Source organism: Cylas formicarius, unplaced genomic scaffold (assembly GCF_029955315.1).
Source record: "Cylas formicarius isolate icCylForm1 unplaced genomic scaffold, icCylForm1.1 PGA_scaffold_9__14_contigs__length_23061073, whole genome shotgun sequence".
NCBI classification, from domain to species: Eukaryota; Metazoa; Arthropoda; class Insecta; order Coleoptera; family Brentidae; genus Cylas; species Cylas formicarius.
The window spans coordinates 313,602-339,432 of NW_026844365.1; the positions used below are offsets into that span (position 1 = coordinate 313,602).

At 43.4% G+C, this 25,831-nt stretch overlaps 8 protein-coding genes across 10 annotated transcripts; 1 reads left to right on the plus strand and 7 right to left on the minus strand.

Moving 5' to 3' along the window:
* Window positions 1-156: 156 nt before the first annotated feature.
* LOC132707380 (ubiquitin carboxyl-terminal hydrolase 36) lies at window positions 157-8,147 on the minus strand. Its single transcript, XM_060679215.1, has 5 exons — window positions 6,809-8,147; window positions 4,281-4,761; window positions 3,180-3,668; window positions 1,705-2,535; window positions 157-490 (listed from the first exon to the last, which is right to left on the minus strand). Exons 1-5 carry the CDS (start codon window positions 7,036-7,038, stop codon window positions 350-352), a joined length of 2,172 nt encoding a protein of 723 aa, XP_060535198.1. The 5' UTR covers window positions 7,039-8,147; the 3' UTR covers window positions 157-349.
* On the minus strand, window positions 7,167-10,409 carry LOC132707626 (uncharacterized). Its single transcript, XM_060679535.1, has 4 exons — window positions 9,493-10,409; window positions 8,741-9,432; window positions 7,316-7,340; window positions 7,167-7,271 (listed from the first exon to the last, which is right to left on the minus strand). Exons 1-4 carry the CDS (start codon window positions 9,904-9,906, stop codon window positions 7,167-7,169), a joined length of 1,236 nt encoding a protein of 411 aa, XP_060535518.1. The 5' UTR covers window positions 9,907-10,409.
* Window positions 10,410-10,867: 458 nt separating this feature from the next.
* LOC132707250 (vacuolar protein sorting-associated protein 45) lies at window positions 10,868-12,731 on the minus strand. The gene has a single exon (XM_060679026.1). It carries the CDS (start codon window positions 12,649-12,651, stop codon window positions 10,942-10,944), a length of 1,710 nt encoding a protein of 569 aa, XP_060535009.1. The 5' UTR covers window positions 12,652-12,731; the 3' UTR covers window positions 10,868-10,941.
* A 102-nt stretch (window positions 12,732-12,833) lies between these two features.
* On the minus strand, window positions 12,834-14,843 carry LOC132707572 (tether containing UBX domain for GLUT4). The gene is made up of 6 exons (XM_060679477.1): window positions 14,721-14,843; window positions 14,575-14,660; window positions 13,775-14,518; window positions 13,367-13,724; window positions 13,139-13,319; window positions 12,834-13,089 (listed from the first exon to the last, which is right to left on the minus strand). Exons 2-6 carry the CDS (start codon window positions 14,656-14,658, stop codon window positions 12,909-12,911), a joined length of 1,548 nt encoding a protein of 515 aa, XP_060535460.1. The 5' UTR covers window positions 14,659-14,660; window positions 14,721-14,843; the 3' UTR covers window positions 12,834-12,908.
* A 40-nt stretch (window positions 14,844-14,883) lies between these two features.
* LOC132707573 (large ribosomal subunit protein eL28) lies at window positions 14,884-15,883 on the plus strand. Its single transcript, XM_060679478.1, has 5 exons — window positions 14,884-14,996; window positions 15,237-15,330; window positions 15,385-15,525; window positions 15,578-15,691; window positions 15,743-15,883. The coding sequence occupies exons 2-5, from the start codon at window positions 15,244-15,246 to the stop codon at window positions 15,830-15,832; spliced, it is 432 nt and encodes a 143-aa protein (XP_060535461.1). The 5' UTR covers window positions 14,884-14,996; window positions 15,237-15,243; the 3' UTR covers window positions 15,833-15,883.
* A 310-nt stretch (window positions 15,884-16,193) lies between these two features.
* On the minus strand, window positions 16,194-25,711 carry LOC132707877 (pyruvate dehydrogenase [acetyl-transferring]-phosphatase 1, mitochondrial). Of its 3 annotated transcripts, none has more exons than XM_060679878.1 (5): window positions 25,016-25,711; window positions 21,213-21,351; window positions 19,424-19,671; window positions 18,781-19,371; window positions 16,194-16,768 (listed from the first exon to the last, which is right to left on the minus strand). In XM_060679878.1, exons 1-5 carry the CDS (start codon window positions 25,229-25,231, stop codon window positions 16,445-16,447), a joined length of 1,518 nt encoding a protein of 505 aa, XP_060535861.1. In that variant the 5' UTR covers window positions 25,232-25,711; the 3' UTR covers window positions 16,194-16,444. The 3 variants fall into 3 exon arrangements, with proteins under 3 accessions (XP_060535861.1, XP_060535864.1, XP_060535863.1); XM_060679881.1 differs by lacking the exon at window positions 16,194-16,768 and adding an exon at window positions 16,775-17,304; XM_060679880.1 differs by lacking the exon at window positions 16,194-16,768 and adding an exon at window positions 17,324-17,572.
* Window positions 21,446-22,745, minus strand: LOC132707878 (uncharacterized). Its single transcript, XM_060679882.1, has 2 exons — window positions 22,602-22,745; window positions 21,446-22,539 (listed from the first exon to the last, which is right to left on the minus strand). Exons 1-2 carry the CDS (start codon window positions 22,629-22,631, stop codon window positions 21,478-21,480), a joined length of 1,092 nt encoding a protein of 363 aa, XP_060535865.1. The 5' UTR covers window positions 22,632-22,745; the 3' UTR covers window positions 21,446-21,477.
* LOC132707879 (uncharacterized) lies at window positions 24,136-24,986 on the minus strand. Its single transcript, XM_060679883.1, has 2 exons — window positions 24,836-24,986; window positions 24,136-24,775 (listed from the first exon to the last, which is right to left on the minus strand). The coding sequence occupies exons 1-2, from the start codon at window positions 24,878-24,880 to the stop codon at window positions 24,410-24,412; spliced, it is 411 nt and encodes a 136-aa protein (XP_060535866.1). The 5' UTR covers window positions 24,881-24,986; the 3' UTR covers window positions 24,136-24,409.
* Window positions 25,712-25,831: the final 120 nt, after the last annotated feature.

The following is a 25,831-nucleotide window of genomic DNA, read 5'->3' on the forward strand; positions in this document are numbered from 1 at the left end:
CTGCGACATTTGCGCAGTTTGGCTAGTTACGCATGCGGTCGGCGCACCAAACGCGATTTTGACACATGACGTCAGCGGTTTTCGTGACGTCACCTGGGGGGGAGTCAAACACGTGGCATACGAAAATCTTAAAACTTTTATTTATACTTAGGGGGATAAAACGAGACCGGGGGGGGGGGGGGGGACTGTACACATACAGGAAATTAAAAAAAATAACTATATTACACGTAAAATGCGCAGGCGGCCAACAAAACGTTCAAAACAACGCGCGTAGGCGTAAAAAACTAACACGGAAACAAAAACTTGGGCTGACCATATACAAATTTTTACAACGCTCTCTCGCGGCCGATTACCGAAACCGGTAGTTGTTTTTGTGGAAATTGCCCTTGTGGTGGAACCCGCGGCGGTGCCGGTTCCCGCCGTAGAAAGGTTTGTGGTACCCGCCCGAAGACGATGACCCGTTGCTCCAGTTCTTCGCGTTGTGGTACTCCTGCACAAAAATAAAAACAACGTCCCGGGTAAAATCCGTACAACCGACTCCAAACGAGATCAAGTGTGCTGTGCCCCGGCCGGACATCGCACAGTATCTCCCTTGTTTAGAGCGTTTAAAGTTTGAAACCATGTTTCCATTATACAGGGTGTTCCTCAAAACCATAACAATACAAAAATATATTTGCCTTAACTTAACTAATCCACGGTTTCATTACGCCGTAAAGTCATCAGAAATGTAAACCAATTTTTTTTGGAAATGTCTACTCAATTGCGTTGTTGAAATTTTAACTTGTTTTTTAGAAATTCTGACTTATTTTTCACAAATTCTGATTGATGTACATCAATTATGACTTGTTTTTCAGAAATTCTCACTTATGTCGGAAATTACGACTTTTTTCTCATAAATTCTGACTTATGTCGGAAATTCTGATTTATTTTTCGGGAACTCTGACATGCTTCTTAGAAATTATGAGTTATGTCGGAAATTCTGATTTATTTTGCAGAAATTCTGGCATGTTTCTCAGAAATTCGGAGTTATGTCAGAAATTCTGAATTGTCTGAAATTATGATTTATTTTTCAGAAATTCTGGCCTATGTCGGAAAATCTGATTGGTTTTTCAAAAATGTACACAAATTTGTTTTAGAAATGTCCACCCACCTGAGTTTTTGACTTGTTTTTTTTTTTAGACATTCTGACATGTTTCTCAGAAATTCTGATTTATTTTTCAGAAATTCTGACCTATGTCGGAAAATCTGATTTGTTTTTCAGAAATTCTGATATGTTCCTCAGAAATGTACACCAAATTTGTTTTGGAAATGTCTACCCACCTGAGTTGTTGATATTTTGACTTGTTTTTTTAGAAGTTCTGACTTATTTTTTACAAATTCTGACATGTTTCTCAGAAATTCTGACTTGTCTTAATCTACGACTTTTTTCTCAGAAATTCTGATTTATGTCGGAATTTATGATTTATTTTCAGAAACTCAGACATGTCTCTCAGGAGTTATGTCAGAAATTCTGACTTATGTCGAAAATTCTGATTTACTTTTAAGGAAATTCTGAGCTATGTCGGAAAATCTGAATTGTCTTTTAGAAATTCTGATTTATTTTTAAAAAAAATGGCTAAGTTAACTCTCTATAGTGTACTGTTGGGGGTCTTTCTGCGAGTACACCAAAGGTAGAATGAAATTTGTTTGAACATGTCCACTCACCTGGATCGGGTTGTAGCCGGGATTCGACTTGCCGTAAGTGATCTTCGGGTGCTTGGCCCGCCCCTGGTCCCCGGAACTGTCAGCGACATGCCTTTTCCGATCGTCCCGCTTCTCGGCGCCGACCTCCTTGTCCAGTTGCGACCTGGTGCCGTTCCACGTGAACACCGGCGTCGCGTATGTCGAATTCGACATCTTGTAGAGGTCAGAGACGACGTTGCCGCCTCCTCCGGGTTCGCGTTGCGTCACGTCCGTCGACGACGTCACCTGCCATTCGCCGGCCACCGTCGTCTTGCTCTCGGAATGGTTCGAGTCGTCGCTGCTACTGGTGTCGCCCGTGTCGTAGGGTACCAGCGACTTAGACGGCGAGATAGAGGTCTTCTTCGGCGACGCCGAGTCGGGCGACGCGTCCCTCGACGACGTCGTCGCCGCCGTCGAGCTGTCGGGTTCCTTGACGGGCGGCGACGCGGGCTTGGGCGCCGCCTCCTCCTCGGACGAGTCGCCGCCGCTCGAGTCGTCGGCGCCGCGACACGACGACGACGTCACGGGGGCGGCGCCGTTGGTCGACGTTAAGCCGCCGTTCGCCTTAACAGGTGGCGGGGGCGGCGGTGGGGGCGGGAGCTCCGGCCCGTACATCTTGTCGCTCGTGAAACCGACTCCGTTCGGGATTTTGGGGGCGGCGACGGCGGTCGAGTCCGACGCCGGCTCGGTGATAGTGCTCGGCGCCTTCGCCTTGGGCGCCGCCTTCGGCGACTGCGTCGGCGCCGACTCCAGCTCGTAGAGCATGATATACGCGTTCGTGTTGAACACGGTCTGGTGCGATATCGGCCTCACCTGGAGTGGGCGATAACAATAATACACAAACAAATAAAGTGAGGTTATATTACACTGCACAACGCACTCGACATTGTTTGGACGCAATTCGGATGACACATAGCAAATTTGTCAGTAGTCTCGGTTCAAAATAATTAAGATATAATTAGTATTTTAGTGTTTTGGAGGTGCCCGACTCGATGTGAGAAAAGTGCTATTGATCATCACGGTGAATATTTCGAGAAACGATAAATTCATATTTGTAGGTAAAGTCTGTCCATAGATATAAGAAAATGACTAACTGATACAAATTAAGGAACAGGGCCGTACTTTGCTTAGAATTTAATTATTTGGGGTTTTGTTAGGAAATATTTATTTATTTATGTATGTATTTATGTTTAAATCTAAAATAAAATTACAAATTATTACAATTTTACCGGAATTTAAATTCCGAAATTTTAGGTAATAATCTTGTTACGCTGTATGTTAATGACAACTCTTGGATAATCCCATTCAAAAGCAATTGGTCACTTATATATATGAACAGACCATAGCTTATAGTTTTTTTATTACAAATCCCGAAATACCCAGAAGTACGTTATATCCCATGTACGTTATAAACGGAATTTACTGTATTTACATCTTTTATCCATGGTTATATTTACCATGCTGTCGTCGAACTGGTAAAAGTTGCCGGACGGCGCCTGCGCGACCGCGGTGTAATGGCCGCAGCTGACCGTCGGTCCCATGTGCGTCACCAGCGCCACCAGGCGGTAGATGAGCGGCGAGTGGGGTTTTTGGCGCGCGAACCGCGTCAGGTCGAGCCTCTGCCTGAACGTCACGTGTTTCGTGATCTTGTTGTTGCTGACGGAGAAACGCTTGAGCTGAACGCAGAGCACCATCGGAGCGCGCTCGATCGAGAACTGCTTGGTAGCGGGTACCTTCTTCTGACACGCCTCGCACTGGTACGACTCGTCGTCGAGTTTCTCGCGCGAAAAGTACAACTCGAGCGCCTCCGCGACCGTCTGCGCTTTCCTGATGTCGAGCAGCAGGTCCTGGAAGTGCTGGAACGTCGTGCTGACGTGGCCGCACCGCAGGCAACGGACCGCCGATCGCAAGTATCCTCCCAAGATCTGGTTCAGAGGCGTCGTCTCCTGGAAAACGGTTTTTATAACAACACTGCATATGTTCCTGTGAATATATATATATATATATATATATATATATATATATATATATATATATATATATTCAATTGTTTCGACAACAATGTTGATAAAGACGCGGTGTTGTCGAAACAATTGTCATGTCATAATATATAATTTCGTGAAAGTCTGAACTTTTATTTATTTTGATGATTTTGATAAATGGATTTTCGTTAAGTAAAAGCCACCTCAGTTCAATAAACGTAAATTAGTGTTTTTTCATTCAATACGGAATTACGACTTTAACTTACATAAAAATAGCTGGCTTGTGGGCCATCAAACGAAAATAAACGGTGGGTGTACTTTTGAAATCCATTTTCCTCGAAAACCTTTTTATAAGATAAAAGGCATAAGACCGGGTCGTGAGAAATAGACAGTTTTGGGTTCACCAAAATTAACCAAAACTAGATGTGTTTCTTCCGTGAAAAAAAAAAATCAAAATCAAAATTGACAAAATAACACTGAAAATACATGTTTTTTTTTTTACCTTAATAATGTTTTTAGTTACCACGGACTACAAAAATTCGCCACATAACCTAAAAATTTTCATTTCAAATATACCTTCACTTTGGAGTCGAACTCCGCGTAGTTCTTGAACCGTTGCAGGTACGATTTCTCCATCGCCTCTACCAGGTACCGTAGGAACTCGTGCGCGTCCTCCTGACGTCCCGGTATCAGGTTCCGGCACACCAGCCTCAGCTTGTTGTAGATCAGGATCGGCCTGATCGAGGTGACGTTGCGTTGCTGCGACTCCTGCAGGGTTTTGCGCATAGCGCATATGATGCACATACCCCCGGAGTCCTGGCACAGGCCCGCGTGGTCCTTGTCCGACATTAGCCAGTTGACCAGCGACGGCACGTGGAACAGCGCCTGCAGCGTCGAGTTTAGGTAGCACGTGTTGCCCATATTCACCATTCCGGCGCCCACCGACCATTCGGTGCCGTTATCCCACCCCAGTTTAACCGCGTCCTGCGGATAGAGTTCCCGTTTGGCGGGCGCGAGGACGTCCTCGTCTTTGCGCTGCTCGCCGTCCGCCTTGCAGCTGGAAATTTCCGCAACCTTATTGATACGTGAGGTCGCGCCTCGCGTCGCCACGCTTTCGCCGATACTACAGTCTATTTTTTAAGTATGCAACACTGAAACTAGTCTGCCAAAAGCACACAATATTAAATTACCCTCTTTTTTTTTATTAGATATACAAAGATTTAATTATAAAAAATCATCATCTCCTCTGGCCCGCTCTTATAGACGTATGGGACCAAAACCTTTATTTTAATATACCAGTCGAGTTCAACCACGAAATATTATACGGAAAACAGTTTCATAGTTCTAAACGAATGAATTATATACTACAGAAATGAAAATTGGATTTAACAATGATAAACATAAACCTACTAGTCGCGAGTACGTATAAGGATTCTAGGGCCCTAGCATTTCAGAAGCTTTTATAGCCTGGTAGGCCCTTTTTCGAAAAAACTGGAGCTATGAGCAAAAGTAAGCAGTATGTGCATACTTTAACATACAGATTATAGCTTTTTTGAAATAATTAAGGATTTTGTTTTTAATACATAAATGTAATCAATACAAGATAGCACGAAGAAGGTGCCGTCAGTATCTTAAGTTTTTGAAAATATGGTAAGCATGACACCCGGAGATGCCAGTTATAAACAAATCTAATGATGCATCTTCGACGTATATATTGTTTCACATATCAATGTTTTAGTTTTTTTTTCAATGGTTTATTATATCGCACATGTTTAAAGTTGTTTTGCTGTATCTTACTTGAATTTAAAAGCTAAAACTTATAGGAACAATATAAGAACATTGTAAAAATGAGGTATATTTTAAATGATTAGTACTATTTATTTGACACATGGTCAAATAATCTTTTTCATTTGCGAAATCTTTTAATTTAACTATAATTCATATCGTTTAACGAGTTATTAAAAAATACATAAGGGATATTTTCATCACAAGGGCAAATACAATAATTTCTGCATATTTTTTAATAAATGCTAATATGCTATAAACACGTTTTAAATTTGAATTTAAAAAATACAGGGCGAATCTGGAATAAAGAAAAATGACTCATACATATTTCAAAAATTTCCGCAGCATTTTGGATTTTAGGTTTTAAGTGGAACCACAGGTTGAACCGCAAACAAAACATCAAAAAAAAACAGATAAATTGGTTTTGGTGGTTTTATGTGTAGAAATAAGCCAGTATATTGTTAGTTTCTGTTATTCTGTTGTTGTTTGCCATATATGTATTTATTTTATTAAACATAAGTACAAGAAACATAAAATACAACTTGGCAACAACGGAGAAGAGTCAAACATTTAACGCCACAGACGAATTTTTCGTCGGCAGCTTTAAAAAGTAGGAAAGGCGATCGTCGAACGTCACAGTCTTTCAACCAATATGCAGCCGCTAGAAATATAGGTTGCGGTGGACGCGGCCAGCAGTTGAAATTTCGTTATTCCCTGCCACAGTCACTGTGTATCGGTCGACGGTTTCTTGCGTAGTAAAATCCTACCATTTAAAATAATATTTTTTTCCCTCGCTGATAGCGGAGGATTACTGTTACCTCCTTTCTGTCGCTCCATTGAAAGAAAAAATTGTTTTTAATAACGCGCGACCTAACACAACAGGTACCTGCAGCAGTACCAAACCTTACATTGAAACTTTTCTTTGCAAAGGGTTCAGAACCGACGTACGTAGCCAGTTAGGCGTCTGTTTTCGCATTCAAAGCCCATAAGTGTTGAAAAGAAATCGCCGTAGCAGATAAATCGCATTTTCCATTGCGAAACGCAACGCAATAAACAAAACTGCGAATATTTCGCCTCCTTCGGCTTTCGTGGTATCCGTTTATACCTTTTGAAGGGAAATCTTTTTGTGAAATGGAAAAAGATAAACACTATCTTTAAATACGAAAAACCGTAAGTCACAGACGAACGTTGGTCGGTTTGCGCCGTCAAACGGCACAAGCCCGCCGCGAAAAATAGGTTAGAGTAACAGTAAACAAACGTGTAGGATATCGTAAACTTGGCAAACGCACGCCGATCGGACGAAAGCGAAAAAACCTTACATGTGCGATTGCGGGGCCGTTTCCGTGCTCTTCACCACGATATATTTGCTTTTCAACCCTTCTAGCACGGTACTGTGGTAACTGCCCGCCGCCTCGAAGTCGATATTTGCCAAAAGGGCTTTCTTCGTGCTGCCGGCCAGCTGGGCGTCCAGATCGCGGCCCTCGCCGTTGTTTTTCGTCAGCGCGGTGCGAAGCGCCGCGTTCACCGGATCGAAAGTCGACGCCGGCATTTTTCACACGTGTGTGTCCGCAGCAAATTCGCGCGATTCACCAGAACCGCCGAGCTCGTTCGTGACGATCGACGCTACGCGGGCACCGCACGTCCGTCAAAACGCATTGCCGGCGCCTGCCGAGGGTTTTAGAGACGCCGGTACGCCGTCAACGGACCAAATTCGGGCGTTTTTCTCGTCAAATTTGCGCGGCCGAAATCGCAAATCCTCACGCCTCCGTTGATCGTCACAAACTACCGATTGTCGAGCGGAAACGCGCGTGCGCGCATCGCCCCACCAAGGGCGGCCGGTCGTTGCGCTCTCTGGACGTGGTGAACCGTAATTCGTTAATTAATGGCGTATTTTTTGTATTTTTTTCGTCGGCGGATTTCACTTTTGCGCGATTCGCGGCCCCAGAACGTCGAAATCGTTTTTTTTTTGCGAGATCTGTCTGCGACTGACGTACGCAAAGATAACAAACTTGAATAAGGTGTTCTACCTAAATTGCAGAACAAATTTATTTTAGTTTGCCTTACAGCCGCTTGCCGCTAGCGGCGCGACAACTGACAGTAAAAAATATTTCATTTCATTTTGAAAGTTACCACTTGGGGCAGTTGTTGGTGTTGACGATTTCAGCATTTTGGGTTTTTTAAAGGTGATTTGAGTCCGTTGGAACTATAGTTGTTGAAACACGTTTTGGTGTTGTGTTCCTGGTTGAAAAAATGACATCAAGCTGGTTAAAATGATTAGGTTCGCCCATCTGGATGAGGCTATAAGTAAATTTTAGTCTATGCATCAGAAATGTTTCTGAAGTTAGAATATTAGATATTTGTTGTTATTATGTTTCATCACAATGGTAGGTTTCTTCATGTTTTAAAGTTTTTCGAAGCAATAAATTCATTTTTCCCATTCATCTCTATAATAATCCGAGGAAATTATCGACCATGTTCAAACAAGTGTCTTGCCCTGGGTTTTGAATATCACGTAATATTGATTATACTCTATATTTGTATTTGACGATTTTTTCTTTGACAAAAAATAAAAATTTGGTATATTCTCTGATAAAAAGAATAGTTCAACAAAAGAGGGAGGCAGAAGGCCGGAGAAAATTATGTATTGACACACTACCTTCATTATAGTATATTATTTAACGAGCGTATTATGAAGGCCATAATAAACGAGGATGATTTATAAAACGAGCCGCTTGCGGCGAGTGTTATAATCATCTGAGTTTATTATGGTCCATAATACTCGAGTCAAATACTATACTTTATCTACAACCATCCACTTATATAGGGTACCTCACCGGAATTGAAATGTGTCATTTTATTGTGAAAAAAAACTATACATGGGAGAAACCTGAAAATTCGGTAGGAAGCTAATGCTGATGGCAGAGCAATTCAGCTAGAATATTCTCAAGATGGTGGCACTTCCGGTTAGGCCGGAAGTGGATGTTAACTTGCTTTATATGAAATGGAACATAATATCATACATTTTTAGATTCTACCATTCACTCAATATCAACACTGGTTACTGTTTATGTATGCTGTTTATGTTATATGTTTATGTGTTATGAGTTGTGATGTAATAAGGAATAAATTCAATGAAAGTCCTGGATTGAACATTTAATAAGTTTAATAATATTTAATTAACATTTACACTTCAGCACACAATTATTTTTAAATTGACGCTTAATAGGATCATTATGTATTACTCTGTCTACTTCATAAAATTGATTGTTATATTAGGGCAGTTATTGAAATTCATCGTAGTTGGTGTAGTACCAATACTAATGTCCGTGGTGTCTTTACTAATCGAAAAAGTGTTATGAGAAGATTCGCTCGTAATAGTAGACATACCTGGATATTGTGAGGGGGTAGAAACAAAAGTACTGTTATTAATATTACAATTAGGGTTGATTTGACTTAATATTTTAGTAGCTGCATCGGTCTTGTTCTTCTGCGAGTCTGCAATATAGCCTTCAGCTACAGAAGCCGACTTCCAGCCTCCGTGGCGCTTCAGAGCTGTCATACTTGCCCCTGCGTCGACATACAATGTGGCTGAAGATCGTCGTAGACAGTGCCCGGTATATCTTTCTGGGTTTTTGATTTGTAAGAAACTTGCAATTTCTCTGCCCATTTTGGCAAACTTGTTAATGCCGATAACTTGTTTTGTGCATTTTCCATTTTGAAAATTCATAAAAAAAGAATCTGATGCATTTGGCACTCTCAGATTTGCATATTTTTTAACAATATCATGGAACTTCTCAGTAATAGTAAAATTCCTAGGGATCTTGGTCTTCGTAACGGGAACTATTACTCTAGTGCAACCTTCATAAAATGTAACGTGTTGTATTTTCATTGCATGTAGTTCATTTGAGCGGCATGCACCCATCACTCCCATAATTAATGCAACCTAAAAAATTAACACCTCTTGGTAAATACCGTAGGTATGTAACGTCTTATCATTCCTTACCTTTGTAGCCAAATATTTTGTATCAGGAGCTTCATAAATAAATTTATTTATTTCCTGTCCGGTAAATGCCTTAGATTTTTTGGGTTGATAGCCTTCTGATTGTCTTTTTAATAAAGCATGTAGCTTCGCGTAGTGGTCGATCTTGACATTGTGTTTAATATAAAGTGTGCTTTTCAGCATGGAATAAAACGTCCACAAGGAGGACGACTTATACTTTTTAGCCAATTCTTTGAAATACACTAATAATGTATCTTCAGAGAAGGAGGTGGCCTTGTTTCTTGATCGCCAATCCATGAAATTGTTGTAGGCAATTTCATAATTGTTTCTTGATTTCTTGGGAAGTAAATCCAGAGACGCAGCTTCCGCTGCCGCTCGAATTTCCGGGGGTGTTAGAACTTCGTTTTCAGAATCCATTTTTATTAAATCTTATGTTTTAATTGCAAGGCGAAATTTTAAAGCTTCTCTATATGAATATTATTTACTTTACAATTATTATTTCATGAAAGAAAATGTTTGTATTCACGATGAGCGTCGCGTCGGGTAAGCTGTCGCTATGGATACCCGCTGCGCGCTGTCAGATTTAGCCTGCACGGCCTACTAATTCTTTTTAATTATTGTCATATTGGTTTGTATTTTTTGAACTGTTTTTGAATAATAGAATTGAATTGGTAACGTGTGTATGACTTTAATATGGGTAACTTTATAGTAAATTTTCATAAAAATAATAAATGAAATGTGTGAATTCTGCGCCGATTAATTGAAGCCCGGATTATTAAGAATTCCAGAATATTTTATTACACTTGTTGTTTTATGATATAATTACACTTGTTTTTTTATGATATAATTACACTTGTTGTATTATGCGTAGCATAATACTCTCACTGTCAGAAGTATTATGCGTCTATTATTAAATGGTTGTAGATAAAATACTTTATAGTAGGTTTTTGTAACTTTAATTATGACTATTATGACTAATCTATTCAGTTTTAAGAACATTGTGAATATGCTTTAGACTGTTTGTGAAAAATATATTTAAATTTTTAAATAAATGATCCTAAACAATAAGTTTTTTTTTAATGCCCCTTATATAAAAGATAACCAGCTGTCGCGTAACGCGAAGTTGCTTAACTCTGTTAAAAATTTGATTATGTAAATTGCGTCAAAATGCATTTTCATAAGAATGGGTTAAGTTTTCGTTCCTAACCGCTTCTATGAGAATTCCCGCAAATTCATATTTTGGCGGTAAAATTTAGTTCACACTGCAATCATATTAGCAGCACAGTAAGAGTAATTTGATTCTATTGAACTTTCTCTTTTCGTAGGCGACTCGGACCACAAAAAATTGTCGCCAATCAAACGGCATCGTAACGTAATAGGTTTGAAATATATTATATATCTGGACATATGTACATAAACTTGACGCTTACGAAATACAACGGGAATGTTTAATTAGGTGAACCTGACGTTTCTCATGGCGCGCCCGTGTCTTTTCTGCACGTCTTGCACGGCCAACTCGACCTCGTCGAGGAAACTAGCGGAGTTGTGTATCGTGGTGCCACCTAACAAGATGTTAAAACTGGGGAAATTTTTATTAAACGTGTGCACGGTGAGAGATTCCTCGTAGGTGGCACCCCCGATAACGAACACTATCACGTCCTGGGGCCTGAAACCGGCCGGGTGGTTCTTAATCAGCGGATAGAGGTTTTCCTTGAGCCGCCCTTTGACGATGTCTTCCAAAGTGTCGTGGAGAAGCGGCTTGTGTTGGGTGTAAACGTTGTCGACACCGCTCAAACCTTTGAAGAACCTCTTTGTGATTTTTACCGCGTTCTCGACGTTAAAGAGGTCGCTCTGTCTCGCGTGGGAACCCGCGTATTCAACGATGTTGACGATGTTCTTCTGCAACTTGTCGGGCACGCCCCTCCTCTTCAGCATATCGATCAAGAGCATGACCTCGCTGTTGACGTGGTTCTGGTACCTCAGCGCGTACAGCATCACCAACTTGGCCGCGTCGCCGTGTCTGATTTTGTCATTCGCGAGCAGTTTTTTGATACTCTGCAAGTGTGCAGAGTGGTCGTTCTGAGAGCTCAGTTCCTGTTCCACTTCCGACACGTCCAGCAGATGGTACTTGCTCACCATCGAGCTCAATTCGCCGACGACCGTGACGTGTTTGGTGACGTTACCCGACAGCTTTTTGAATTGCGGGTACGACTCGACAAAGTGTTTCATATCCGCGATACTCTCGATCTTTTGGTGACTCTTGGCTTTAGCTTGGAACTGGTCCATCAGTTGCTTGATGTTCTGCCCGATCTCGCCGTAATTGAGGAAGATGTTTTTCGCGTAAAACGGGTCCTGTTCGGCGGACAGTACCACCTCGGAGAGTTCCTTGGACACGCCCGGCACTTCTGATAAATTAACCCGGTTATTGTTTATTGTGAGCAGTTCATGTACCATCGCCTGGTACGTCCACTGGTTTAATAGGGGGGTGATGGGATCGTCCCGCCGGTCGAGGATGATCAACAAACACGAGCCGTTGGGGCCAAAAGCGAACAACGAAGACTCTTTGTTGACGGTTTCGTCCACTCTAGCACCTAGGTCCCTCGCCAGCGTCGAGTTCGCTTGGTACCTTATGACGGGCGCTTTTTTTAACGACAACAACACGGCGACTAACCCCTGAACCGTCCTTTGCAACGCGGTAGGGATCCAAGCCAAACCCTTAATACAACCCGGCAGCCCAATGGAAAACAGGTGCGGGTTTACCGCCAAATAGTCCATGTAATACTCTTGAACCTCCTTCACGACCTCTTGCTCGTCGTGCTCCGCCAAAATCTTTATGTCGGCTTTCGCGACGATATTGCTGAAATATACATAATACGCCCCGTATTTTGGGTCACGCAGCTCCGCGCAAAGGGCCTCGATGTTCTGGGGCGTCGGCCTGAGAAACACGAGGCATTTGAGGTACCGCAGGCCCGTCGAATTCGCGTAGTTCGGGGAGTCGATGCGCTCCAGCAGGAAGACCTCCTTCTGCTGGATTTCAGACTGTCCGTAAACCATGCTGATGACGCCCGTCGTCTCCTTATCCATCAGCAACACTTTCATTCCGGGGTCGCTCTCCTCCGTCATTTTCACGACGTACGCCTTCACGGCCGATATAACGTTCATTTTTATTTCGTATCGACCCTGTTCATCGTTTTCAAGATTTCGTCGGTCGGCGACGTTTGGGCTAGGTTGGCGGTATTGGGTGTTCGCGTCACGGACCACATAAACGTGCGTCAACGTTCTGTAGTTATTTCATTTCAGTATCATTGTTGGTATCACTGTGTGTCACAAGGCATCAAGTCAAATTTAAACAAAAGGAAAGAAAACGATTTATTTGATTTTATAAGATTAAAAAACGATCAAGACGGACAAAATTCGTATTACTGTAAAGGTTTGAACCACTTGGGAACGTTCTCGGTGCTCCTGACTATCTTTCTTCCGGTATCGAGCGAATCGTCGTAACAAACACTGGTACTAGCGCCTTGATTCACGTCTACTTCTTCACCGTCCATTGGGTCATCGTCCACGTAAGTACTTTTACCGGTTCTCGTATTTTCTTGCCTTAAAAAAAAAACTACATAACACAAAAACGAACACGCCATCCTTCTACCTTATTCTAGCTGCGGCCAAGCTGGCCACTGAATTGGTGGTGAACATATTTTCAAATTCTTTCTTTAACAGACCCTCTTTGATATCGTCCTTGCTGCCAAAGTGTAACAACGCCCCCGGCACGCATCCCACTTCGATTAATCGACTTTCCACATTTAAAATGCATTTGGGTGGAGTCGCGTCTAGAATTCGTCAGTCGGGTATAAAATTTCACCCATCATTTACTCACATATATAAAAATCTATGTCGGGATCCCTAAGGTAACCGCGGACGAAGTCCAGAACGTCACGGATCGTTTCCGTCGGCTTAAAAGTGCCCTGGATAACTGTCCGGTCAGGCAACTCGACTCTGATCACCGCCTTTTTGTACCTGTTCAATTGCCTGAGCTCTTTCTTGGACTGTTCCAACTTGCGCAGCTGCGACGTTCTCAGTTCTTGATTTTCGAGCTCGTTGCGACGCCTCTTGACGTCGCGCAATATTTTTTTCGCGTCATCGATGGTCAGCTCGAAAAAATCTTCGGGCAAATCTTCTGCGGGCACCGAAATGGCGGACTCTAGCGAGAAAATCATGCCGTTACGATCGCCGCACTAAAAACAACCCGTGGAAGACGCGACGACCACATATATTCACCACTTACGAAAATGAATTCTTCGTCAATGCTTTTCAGTGAGACAACCTGCGATTCTTGTGTCTCATCTGGATCAACGTCCATGGGTTCGGCAATTCTTACAGGTTTATAATCCGTGACTTTCTTCTTTTCCAATTGCTGATCCGCGCAATGCTCCTCGTTACTCTTCCTTTTTTCTTTGGCTATTTGAATGGGATCTACTTTAGCGGTGTTACAGCTTTCGGGACCCGCTTTCTGGGATGACGATCTATTATCATCATCTAGCGGTTGATACTTTCTAACGTAAGGCCTCTCTTCAGGTGGTTTTGATGGTAAACAAGCAGACACATTCGCTTGCTGTTTCAACAATTCAGGGTCTCTATTAATAACCCTAATCATAGCTCGCCCTCCGGTCAACCCCAAGCTCCTAAGGGTGCATTTTCCCAATTCATCCCCATAAATCTCACGTCTGGTATAAATAACTACAGGATTTTTTTCAGGAACCGCTAATTCCGGACATGTCTTCTGCAGCACTACTTGGAGGGTCTCCCGGGGCTTAAAAGTATCAGTGATGCGGCGGCCGTCCTCTAAATTTACCGCCAATGTTATATCGCACTCAATTCGATTCTTCAAAGCCGCGGCCAATTCCAATTGGGCATTGTTCGGCAAACCTGAGAACCTAAAAGTTTGCGTCGTGTCTAGAATCTTGTTGTGGTGTTTGATGTCGTATTCCTCCGGTTTATAGCCCTGCTTGCGGCATACCTCCTCTATAATCTGTTTATTTGAGTGTCAACAAATACTACAAAAATGTTATGGCGTGTGTAAAATACCTGAAGAATTGTGGTATTCGGATTACATTTCACCGTTTGCCGGCGGCCGTTAGGCGCCAGAACCACGACACTCAGCCCCGACATACCTAAAATTTACAGCAATTTATAAAAAATTGCTTTTTTTGAAATATCATCTGATGTATAACCTTAAATACACAGTACAAAATGTGTCACCCCCTTTGAAGTGGTAACTTTGCAATTTTTGTTTCCCCAAATAAGACAACAAACGTGTTGTGATCAATATTAACTAGCAATTACGATTTGTAGCCTCGCATTTAACATAATTCGAAATAAATTTAAAAAATGCAATTCAAAAAGATTTTTTTATATTTTACAGTTGGCATTGAATGAATTCAGATTGATTTTCTGTGTTTATCTATGCATCGGCCATTTTAAGTGGTCTTTTTGTTCCTTGAGTTAAGGTAAATTGGATTTAATTTTTGGTTTTGCAGTTATTTTAGGTGCGGAAGGGAAATATTGATCTTTTTCGTAATTTTGGAGTCCCTAATTTACGGGGGTGTAGTTTTAAATGGATGTATTGTCATTCAAGAGTAATTCGCGGAGTAACCTCAGCGTCCCCACGTGTTTACGCGTAATTTGGAATAAAAAGCAGCCGTAAGAACGTTTTTTTTTCGGTGTTTTCATCACAAACATTCTTTCAGCCTTGACATGTCGGCCCATCTGGTCTGGAGCATTATCCGCAACAACAATGCGTTTTTGCTGAAAAAACGCAACATAAGCAAACCGTTCAGTACTGTAAGTCGGGTTTTGTAACCTTATCGCCTAATCTCGCACTACGAACCGTTTCAGGAACCTAACAACCTTACGAATTTGAGCTCCTACCGTTATAATGGATTGGTGCACAAAAAATCCCTATCGGTGGTAGACGCCCTCGACAAGAAAGGTGACAAGAAAGGCTTCACCGTCATATATAAGAAGGCCAAGAAGCAGGCAAGCTAATATTATGACATGTTCGAGTCGCGTTTCACGGTTTTTATTGTAGCGCAAACCCAGGCAGAACCTGGTCAAGAGGACCATGAAGTCCGGTCCGAGGCGGTCCTTGTACAAACTGAAACGCCTGCTGAAGGCTAACAAATACCGCACGGACTTGACGAAGGTGAGATTATGGGAAAGTGCGGAATGAGAGTTAGTCATTAACATTTTTCAGGCTGCCTTGCGGCGGGCCAGCGCAGTGCTCAGGTCCCAGAGGAAGCCCATAGCATCCAAGAAGCCCAAGGCCACAAAGGAGATCGCTTAAGCATATTGCTAACATTTAAATTAATAAATAAAACCAATTTTTTAAGAATTATCCTTTGTTTGGCCTTTTTATCTGCACATATTAGTTTTACACCCACAATTCATTCAATGAATATGAAATATTCGTCAAATTCATCATCATCAGCGTAAAAAATATTCGGTAGATACTCGTTTATACCTCAGACCACAAAGTCTACGAAATATTTTCCACCTTCACCAAATTGTGATATCCGGCATAGATAACCGAATGAATCACCCACCGCGAGGCCTAGAATAAAAAGGAAAGGGAGACCATTTTTGTTCTGTGAATCACGAACTACTCCCCAGCATGCCGTATCCTTTACTTATCGGGAGAAATCAAAAGGAACAAGCAAAATTTTCGAAATTTATTAAACGCCGTTATCAACCCGACCGCTACGAGGAATTCGAAAGGAAAAAACACGAACGCCCGGCCACCCCTGATCTGCCGCGCGGTATGGCGTCACATATCCTCTGCTCGCGCGCGTCGCGCTGACTAGATTTCCGCGCGGCGGAAGGGAGAAGAACAATAAATAATTTAAAAATAGTAACGACTATATACAAGCGGCGGCGCTGCCGCCGCCGCCGCTTCCCGTTACGCAGGACAATGCCTCAGGAACTCAGAATCGAAGTAGATGACGGTGACGGTGATATCGTCGCGGAACACGCGCACCACGTCCTCGGGCAACGTCAACAGCTGCGATATCTTCGAGTGGCTGACGTCACCGAACTCGGTACCGCCGAGCGCGTTCCGAACTATGTGGGTGGCCGCGTTCGAATCCCTCGGTTTCAGCTTCAGCCCCTCCTTGCGTTGCAGCAGCAGATCGTTGATCTCGTTCAGGGTCATTTTCTTTCGCGGCAGCTTCAGGTGGTGCAGCGTCACCTTGCCCTTCATGTGGTCCCCGACCAGTTTGACTGCCTGCGGGGCAGCAAAATAAACAAGCGAAGTATAAAGGTAAGTAGTTAGTAAATTACTATTTTATAAAGGTAAGCAAAATATTGTTCAAGTGCCCATACACCAGGAGGAAGAAAATCGGCAAAAATCTAAAACAATTTCACGATAAAGTAGGACTTTTGTTACTTATAAGGTAAGGAAAACAAAGTCACTACAAAATTTTCTGGCGCCGCAGCTTCAGTTGGTGCAGCGTCACCTCGCTCTTCATGTGGTCCCCGACCAGTTTGACTGCCTGCGGGGCAGCAAAATAAACAAGCGAAGTATAAAGGTAAGTAGTTAGTAAATTACTATTTTATAAAGGTAAGCAAAATATTGTTCAAGTGCCCATACACCAGGAGGAAGAAAATCGGCAAAAATCTAAAACAATTTCACGATAAAGTAGGACTTTTGTTACTTATAAGGTAAGGAAAACAAAGTCACTACAAAATTTTCTGGCGCCGCAGCTTCAGTTGGTGCAGCGTCACCTGGCCCTTCATGTGGTCCCCGACCAGTTTGACTGCCTGCGGGGCAGCAAAATAAACAAGCGAAGTATAAAGGTAAGTAGTTAGTAAATTACTATTTTATAAAGGTAAGCAAAATATTGTTCAAGTGCCCATACACCAGGAGGAAGAAAATCGGCAAAAATCTAAAACAATTTCACGATAAAGTAGGACTTTTGTTACTTATAAGGTAAGGAAAACAAAGTCACTACAAAATTTTCTGGCGCCGCAGCTTCAGTTGGTGCAGCGTCACCTCGCTCTTCATGTGGTCCCCGACCAGTTTGACTGCCTGCGGGGCAGCAAAATAAACAAGCGAAGTATAAAGGTAAGTAGTTAGTAAATTACTATTTTATAAAGGTAAGCAAAATATTGTTCAAGTGCCCATACACCAGGAGGAAGAAAATCGGCAAAAATCTAAAACAATTTCACGATAAAGTAGGACTTTTGTTACTTATAAGGTAAGGAAAACAAAGTCACTACAAAATTTTCTGGCGCCGCAGCTTCAGTTGGTGCAGCGTCACCTCGCTCTTCATGTGGTCCCCGACCAGTTTCACTGCCTGCGGGGCGGCAAAATAAACATGCGAAGTATAAAGGTAAGTAGTTAGTAAATTACTATTTTATAAAGGTAAGCAAAATATTGTTCAAGTGCCCATACACCACGAGGAAGAAAATCGGCGAAAAACCAAAGCAATTTAAAGATAAAGTAAGACGTTTGATACTTATAAAGCAAGAAAAACAAATTCAAAACAAAATTTTCTTGCGCGGCAGTTTCAGGTGATGCGGCGTCACCTTGCCCTTCATGTGGTTCCCGACTAGTTTCACTGCCTGCTGGGTAGCGAAGTATAAATGTAAGTAGTTAGTAAATTATTATTTTATAAGGGTAAGCAAATTATTGTTCAAGTTCCCATACACCAGGAGCAAGAGAATCGGCAAAAAACTAAAGCAATTTAACGATAAAGTAAGACTTTTGTTACTATAAGGTAAGGATGTTCCACTGGCAAACTAAGCCAGCGTAGTATAAAGGTAAGCAGTTATTAATTTATTTTATAAAGAAAATCGGCAAAAGAAATTTAATGCTAAACTAAGACTTTTGTTACTTGTAAGGTAAGGTGGTACACTCCTCTCGAACATTTTCATACGAGAAAACGCGAATTTTATATGGTAAGTACGGATTACTATAATGTAATAAACGAGTATAACGAAGCGCTGAAAGTAAACAAAAGTGTGTACAAGGCAAGCCAGCGATTCAAAAAACTTTTCAAGCATATCAAACTTTCCATAAGTTAGACAAACGGAAACAACTATAAGGTAAACTATATAACAGCAATAAATGCAGCTGAAAGTGAAGATTTATCAGTAAATTATTTCTAAATCCCGTTATAAAGTAAGCAAAGAGCGCAGCGTTGAAACCCAATTATCTCGCGTAACTGGCCAAACCCAGCATTGTGTTTTATAAGGTAAGCGCTCGACGTTCGGATAAATATAAGGTAGGCCCACCTGGAGCGGTGTCAAAATGTCCCAGAGGCCGTCGGTGGCCAGGATGAGGAACCTATCGCGGGGCGTCAGTCTGTGGTAAGCGACATCGGGCGACGCAGTGAGGTAGGGCGGCGTCAAGTAGTTCTGCGGCACCATGTGCTCGCCGAAGTGCCTAGCGATCACGTTCTCCATAATGTCGCGGCTCCATTTGAACCTGAAGTCGCCCATCGCGCGTAACGGGGCTAATTGCCCCAGAAGCCGGTCCATTTTAATGACGGAGCCCCGCTCGTTCTCCGGATGCTCGGCGTATATCCTGTCGAGCTCCGCCTGGTTGTACGAGTTGTGCTCCTCGGACAATTTGGTGGCGAGCCACGAGTTCGAGTCGGACAGCGAGCCGAGTACGGCGCAGCAGTCCCCTACGCTGGCCACGTGAAGGTGGGGACCTTCCACGTGGGCGACGCTGCACACCGCCCCCGACATAGCCACCGAGAGGGTCTTCAAGTTGAGTTTGTCGCCCCGGGGCAGAGCCTCGCGGCTCATGTCCGAGTCCAGCCTGAGGAAGGCACGCTCGAGGGCCGTTCCGGTCTCGGGCCGACCTTTACCTTCGTCCTCCTGCAAACCCCGACGGTGACGCGGCCGAAGAAGCGTCTAAACGCCCGCTTACCTTCGCGAGGTCGGCGACGAATTGCTCGAAGCTCGTCCGGTAGATGTCCTTCACGTCGGCTACGAACTTGACCTTGTCGTTGTAGGCCCGGATCAGATCGGGGGGTTTCGGGTCGCTCAGCGAAAGGGCGTAACGCTTGAGCCGCTCGTGCGGCAAGAGGCACGCGCTTATGTAGCGGAACAGTCGTTTGGCGATCACTTGGGCGCACGCGCTGCCCCCGTGGCCGTCGAAGACGCCGGCCAGGAATCCTAACGCGTGGAGAAACAAGCGATGTGAATGGTTAATTCGAGGGTGTGGTCTGTTCATAGATATAAGAAAGTGACCGATTGCTTTGGAATGGGATTATCCAAGGGTGGTCATTAACATACAATGCAACAAGATTATTACAAAAAGTTTCGGAAAATAATTTTATACCTACCTGAGTTTAATGTTTTTTGGTTTGGTATACTTGCCCGGGTCTTTCCTTAATTCGTATCAGTTAGTCACTTTTTTATATCTATGAACGGACTTTAAGCGTAAATAACCCAAGAGCCTTGCTTACCTTATAATCGAGGACGACCAGGCCGGTTAGGTAATAATATTTTGCCATAGATGCGACGACACTATGGTAAGGAAAATACAATGAAATAATCGGTATAAGGTTAGCTTGGGAGATTAGGAAAGTGGCTGTTATGAGGTACCGGGTTTTAGATTCTACAGGTGGGACAGACGAGGCCGTGGGGGAGGTGTGACAATAACTGCAACATATTTCGTTAAAAATGTCTTTTAGTCGCATTATTTGCAGTAATCCAACGCCCTAATATATATAATGTCATTTGTTGCCCGTCGTTCAATAATATCCTCATTTACTAACGTAATTTTTTTTTAAATCGAACAATAAAATCATTTATGAGTGCAAGATGGCGCTCCGTACCACCGGGGAAACAATCAAATCAAAATTACAATCTTCGGATCGAACAAAATGGAAACATCTGGTGGCCACCTGGAAGTCCCGATCTTACTCCACTGGACATTTTTTTATGGGAGATATGATATTGAAAGAAATATGCACTACAAAGGTGTATTAGAGAAGCCGCAATGCTATAAACCATATAGAGGTTGTCTATACAACGTGCATTATTCAAAATGGTGGACATGTTGAAAACATACTGGACTTACTTGTTACTTGTGTTAAATTTTCAAACTTCTATCATAATTATACATATTATTTTACATTGTTGACGATATAAGAAATGATGACGTTTTAATTCAATAGATCTGGCAAAAATCCTTAAAATTAATTAAAAAATAAGAATGATATGCTAAAAATGTATTTATTTATTTATTAGTATTATATGTGTTCTGTAATATTTAATTATTACTTAGGAACATTTTACATAAATATTTGAGAACTACATTTAATGTTTCAAATAATCGGTCATTTTCTTCTGAATCTTTGGTTGTATTTTCATCATTTTTTCGAGAATGGCATCTTTCCCATGATACATAAAAAATTTCTCTAGAAGCTTAACTGAATATAGGACCTTTTTAGATATGGGCTGTGGCTTTAAGGCCAGACTTAGCCCTTGCAATCTTATGACTATTATTACTATATACGTTATGTTCGGTTTGGGAAAAACACGATCGACGTTGACATTTTGGGGGCAATTATAAGGTAAGTCGACGAAGTTTCTCCGGCCCATATTATTATACGGTAAGCAACATAAACATGACACCGCCTGGACAGCGGTCGGCCGCGTATAAGGTAACCAAAGGAGACAACGCGGTAAGTATAAAGTATGCACGTTACCTTCGGCTAGGACACACGTCGCCTCCGATCTCGTGTCCTCGATGGGGTTGTTGGACGGCAGCTGGTTCGTTTCGTACGCCTTGACGGGACCCTGGGCGAACTCGTGCGTGTACTCGTTGGCCCGCAGGATCACGTCCACCTGCAAAAGGAGCGGGCGTCGGTCCATCGCCTGTCGCTTACTTTATAAAAAAAAGGTAGGAGGGATCGAAGAAAAGCGCGAAACGACGTCGCAAAACGCGATTTTTATTAATTCTATTCTACAAATTTATTGGTTGGTGATGGTGTCGATGATGGTGTTGGCGGCGTCGACAAAGGTCGTATTGAGGAAGGTGTCGATGGCGTCGGTCAGGAAACTGACGGCCCGCGCCACGAAGGCTTTGGCTGCGACGTTGACGACCGGCGCCAGCAGCGTCGTCCACACGAAGGCAAGTACGCCGCCGAGAATGGTGAAAATCGAGACGGAACGCTGCTGCAGGGCGTACCCGTCGGCGACGAGGTCCGTGCCGACGTCGCGTTTCCTTCTGGACGATCCGGAGGCGCAGACGGCACTCGCCAAGCCGCCGATGGCGGCGCGTACGTTAGCGAGTAGTTCCCGGGCGGCGGCAAACACCGACCTCACCAGGTCGGCGAGGAAGATGCTCAGCGGATTGTCGACCTCCGTCTCCACGGTGAGGTTGTCGAGGAAATCCTCCCACCGGAGGATGGTACCGTTGACGATGGCCACCGCCGGCCGTATGGTTTGACACACGGTCGTTTGAACTACCGACCACAGTAGTTCGGCTAAACTAACGTCACGTTTGGAGATGGCGTGCGATGAGGGGAGGCGGTCGAGGGGCGGCAACACGGCGGCCAACGCTTTCAGGGGTACCCGGATGTTGAGCACCCGGGGGGCTATGGACGCGGCCACGCCCCTGATCTGCACCCTGGCCGAGCTGAAGAATATTATCTGGCGGAAAGGATCGCGGGGGAACAAAGCCCTGGACAGCGTCCTCGCCTGGGCGATAGCGAAACGCTCGAGCTCGCCGGGGTCGACGCCCACGAAGCCATCGTCGACGCGGAGCACCTCGGCGCCGGCGCCGTCGTTAAGGATCTCGAGGATGCCGACCAGGTCCTCGCTGTTCGATGCGATCTTGTCCTGCAGCGCGGTCAAGGTGTCCGCCTGGCTCGCCAGAAACGAATCCACGAGGCTTTCGACTACGCGGGAGTCGGCGACGCGGCCGACGAACGTCTCGAACGGGGTGGGTCGGGGTGAGCAGAGGTCGGCGGGCGTCAGCTGGATTTCCCTGGTCAAATGGACGGCAGGGTGTACCGGGCACGCCAGGAATACCTGAAGACGGCACGACGGTCGAAACGGAACGGGAGTTGTGGGACGACGGGGGTCGTACTTACCGTAATAATGCACAACGTTTTGGCAATCATTTTTACGCGACGACTGTGGCGAACTGGGTTGGAATTCACCACCGACTACGCGACACTTTATAGTGTTTACCGCGTGGGGCTTATCTAGCGGCGAAACAATGGGCGCCGGATTAAATTTTCACTCAAACACGATCGTTTTTACGAATTGTCGCCCAAATATTTACCCGTAGATTCGCGTGACGGTTTGGCGTTGGTTGTGCAACAACACAACAGCGATTTTCGCGGTAAAATATCCCCGAAAGCTTTGCGTCACCTTCACTGATTTATAAGGTAAGCGCGCGGGAGGGGGGGGGGTTACGTCAATATATTGTTAAATCTTGAAGCACGGATTGATAGCGTCCGTTAAAATAGCGACGAGAGGGTATAAGGTAAGCCCCAAAAGTGATCACAGCTAGAATTCATTTTAGACCAAGACCAAAGTGTATAAGGTAAGCACGAAACATTTGGATAAAGATTTTTGTTTTGGCTTTACGGATGATTGTTCAAATATTTCTAAAGCTTACAGCAAGAATGGTACGTTAAAAATTTCTTATTGATTCTGCGGTGGCATTTTCGATTTTTTTTTTTTTGAAGTTTTAAGCAAGAATTGACAACGTTCTATGAAAAGGCGACTAGAGAGTATAAAGTAAGTCCCGAAACTGGTCGCAACTAAAAATCTTTTTGTTTTCACCATAACGTCATATTTTTAAAGTTCAATGCAAGGATTTAAAGCGTAACAACAAAGTGTATAAGGTAAGCACGAAATAGTAGCATAAACATTTTTTCTTCGGTAAAATGATTTTTTTAAAGCTTATAGCAAGGATAGGTAACGTACGTTAAAATAGCGGCGTGAGAGTATAAGGTAAGTCAAGAAAACGCCTACAGCTATGTCTTATTGCTTCTGCGATAGTATTTTCATTTTCATGCGGCAAAGTGTTAAAATATTTTTAAAGCTTAAAGCAATTATAGACAACGTACGTTAAAACGGCTGCAGAAGAGTATAAGATAAGCCCGGAGAGCGGATACAGCTATTTCTTATTGCTTCTTAAGTGCGAAGCAACGATTGACGGCGTCCGTTGAAATGGCGGCTAGAGACTACCCCGAAGTGGTCGCAGCTAAAATTATTTTTGTTTTTACGATAACATTGTCATATTTTTAAAGTTTAAATCAAGGAATTGAAGAGGCAATTAAACCTAAAACCGAAGCCTATAAGGTAAGCATAAAAAAGGTGGATAATTTTTTGTCTTCGGCTTTACGGTGAAATATTCAAATATTTCTAAAGCTTAAAACAAGGATAGATAGCGCATGCTAAAATGGCAGCGGTGGTGTATAAGGTAAGCCCGGTAAGCAGCTGCAGCTATTTCTTATTGCTTTGCGATAACGTTTTTATATTTTTTAAAGAGTAAAGCAAGGACTTAAACCGGCTACTAAAGAGTATAAGGTAAGCATCGGAAACTTCCATATTTTTTACAGTTTGATGCGAAAATTCGCGACTCCTAAAGTGGTAGGTAAGAAGCCGTAAAATGGGTTGGGTCTGAAATTCGATATGAAGGGTAAGCATCGAAAGAACCTAGATCTTAAGTTTCCCTTATATTTTTTAAAGAAATTTCTTTCCTCACACATTTTGTAGACTATAAATGGCGAAAAGTATATTTTCTGATTATGTAAATAACAATAATCTGCTTACAATCGATGAGGCTATAAGACTTTGCTTTAACTAACCAAAGCGGAGCCTCAAACTAAAAAGACAAGTTATTATAAGGTAGACAAAACAAAGCTACTAGAAACTGTGACATCTATTACACTAAAAAAAAACTGGCCACGAAATCGATGATGCCGTCGACGCCGGCCTGCGCCCCGCTCAAGACGGCGCCCCCGCCCGTCGTCAGTAACGCGGTGACGTTGGAAAGCGTCTCGTTTGCAACCACGAGGAGCGTCTGGACGATCAAAATGGCTGGGTTCGTTTGCGCGGTGCCGGCCAGGGCCGTGACCAAGTTTAGAGCGTTTTCTACAAAAGTCTGACGGATGAAAGTCAGCAGGTTCACTAAAGGGGCGATAAGCTGAGCCAAAACGGCGAAAACGTTGTCGACTACGGCGCGAACGGTCGCGAATACGACCGGCGCGGGGCGAAGCGACACCGACGCCGCAGAAACCGTCCCCGCAAGCTGGAAAAATCAAATTCGTGCCTATGGGGACCCCCGGAAACGTTGCGCGTCGCGACTTACCAATAATAAGAGCAGGTGCGAGCGCGGAACTGACTTGAAACACATTTTTACAACGTTTAACAGCCAAATTCTATTATCTGCTGCGTCTCATTCAAAACTACGCGTAACCGTGACACAATTTACTTTCAGATAACGTTACAAACGTAAACAGTGGCCGAATTTTTAGTTTGTCGTACTCACCTCACTCGGGGTCAGTTTGGTGGGGCTGCTGTTCGTTTCTTTGGAGAAATGCAGCTTCCGACAGCCGCAACATAACCTCACCAACTCCAGAGCGCCGCACTGCGAACTCTTCGCCAAGTTCGCGTAGTTTCTGTAAGCGAACGCGCGCCCTTTGGGCAAGACGTTCGCGTTCTTGCCCGTTTTCATGAGCTCGAGCGATCTACAAGCTATGACCATCTTTGGGACTATTTTTAAACTGCTCGTTGGATAACGGCGTCGCCAAGTCTATAAATAGACTCCGCGCGAGGCATATCGCGGGCTAAGCGCGCGAATCGGGACAAAAACCAGTCCGAGATAACATGCTTTCGCGAATTTCGATACGATCTTGAAAAAATAAGACCCGATAGTTATAGGTTATGCGTGCGCGACGTGAAGTTGGCGGCGGACGTTTGAACTACCGCGCTAAAGGCGATGTGAACTACCGGTACGAAATTGATTTTGGGTTTATTGGTGTTATCACCAATAATATTAACTGACGTCGCAGGGTGGTGGTTACGAGATACGTGGAAAGCGATCAAGAAAAATTTCGAACTCTTTTTATTTAATTTTCGATATTCCTCTTCTTCTAAGATATTTTAACTTTGTGATAGGTGCGACGACTGCTTAAACATAAATTTATAAAACGAGTGAATGCAGAACGCCTATTTATTTATACGTTATTTCGTCGTGTAGTTAGTTTGTTGTATTTCTTCTTCTTAACTTCCATTGGCCCAAAAGTTGGATGGATCATTAGACCATGTGTTGGGTTTATTTTTTAAAAAATCGTTCTTGCTAGGG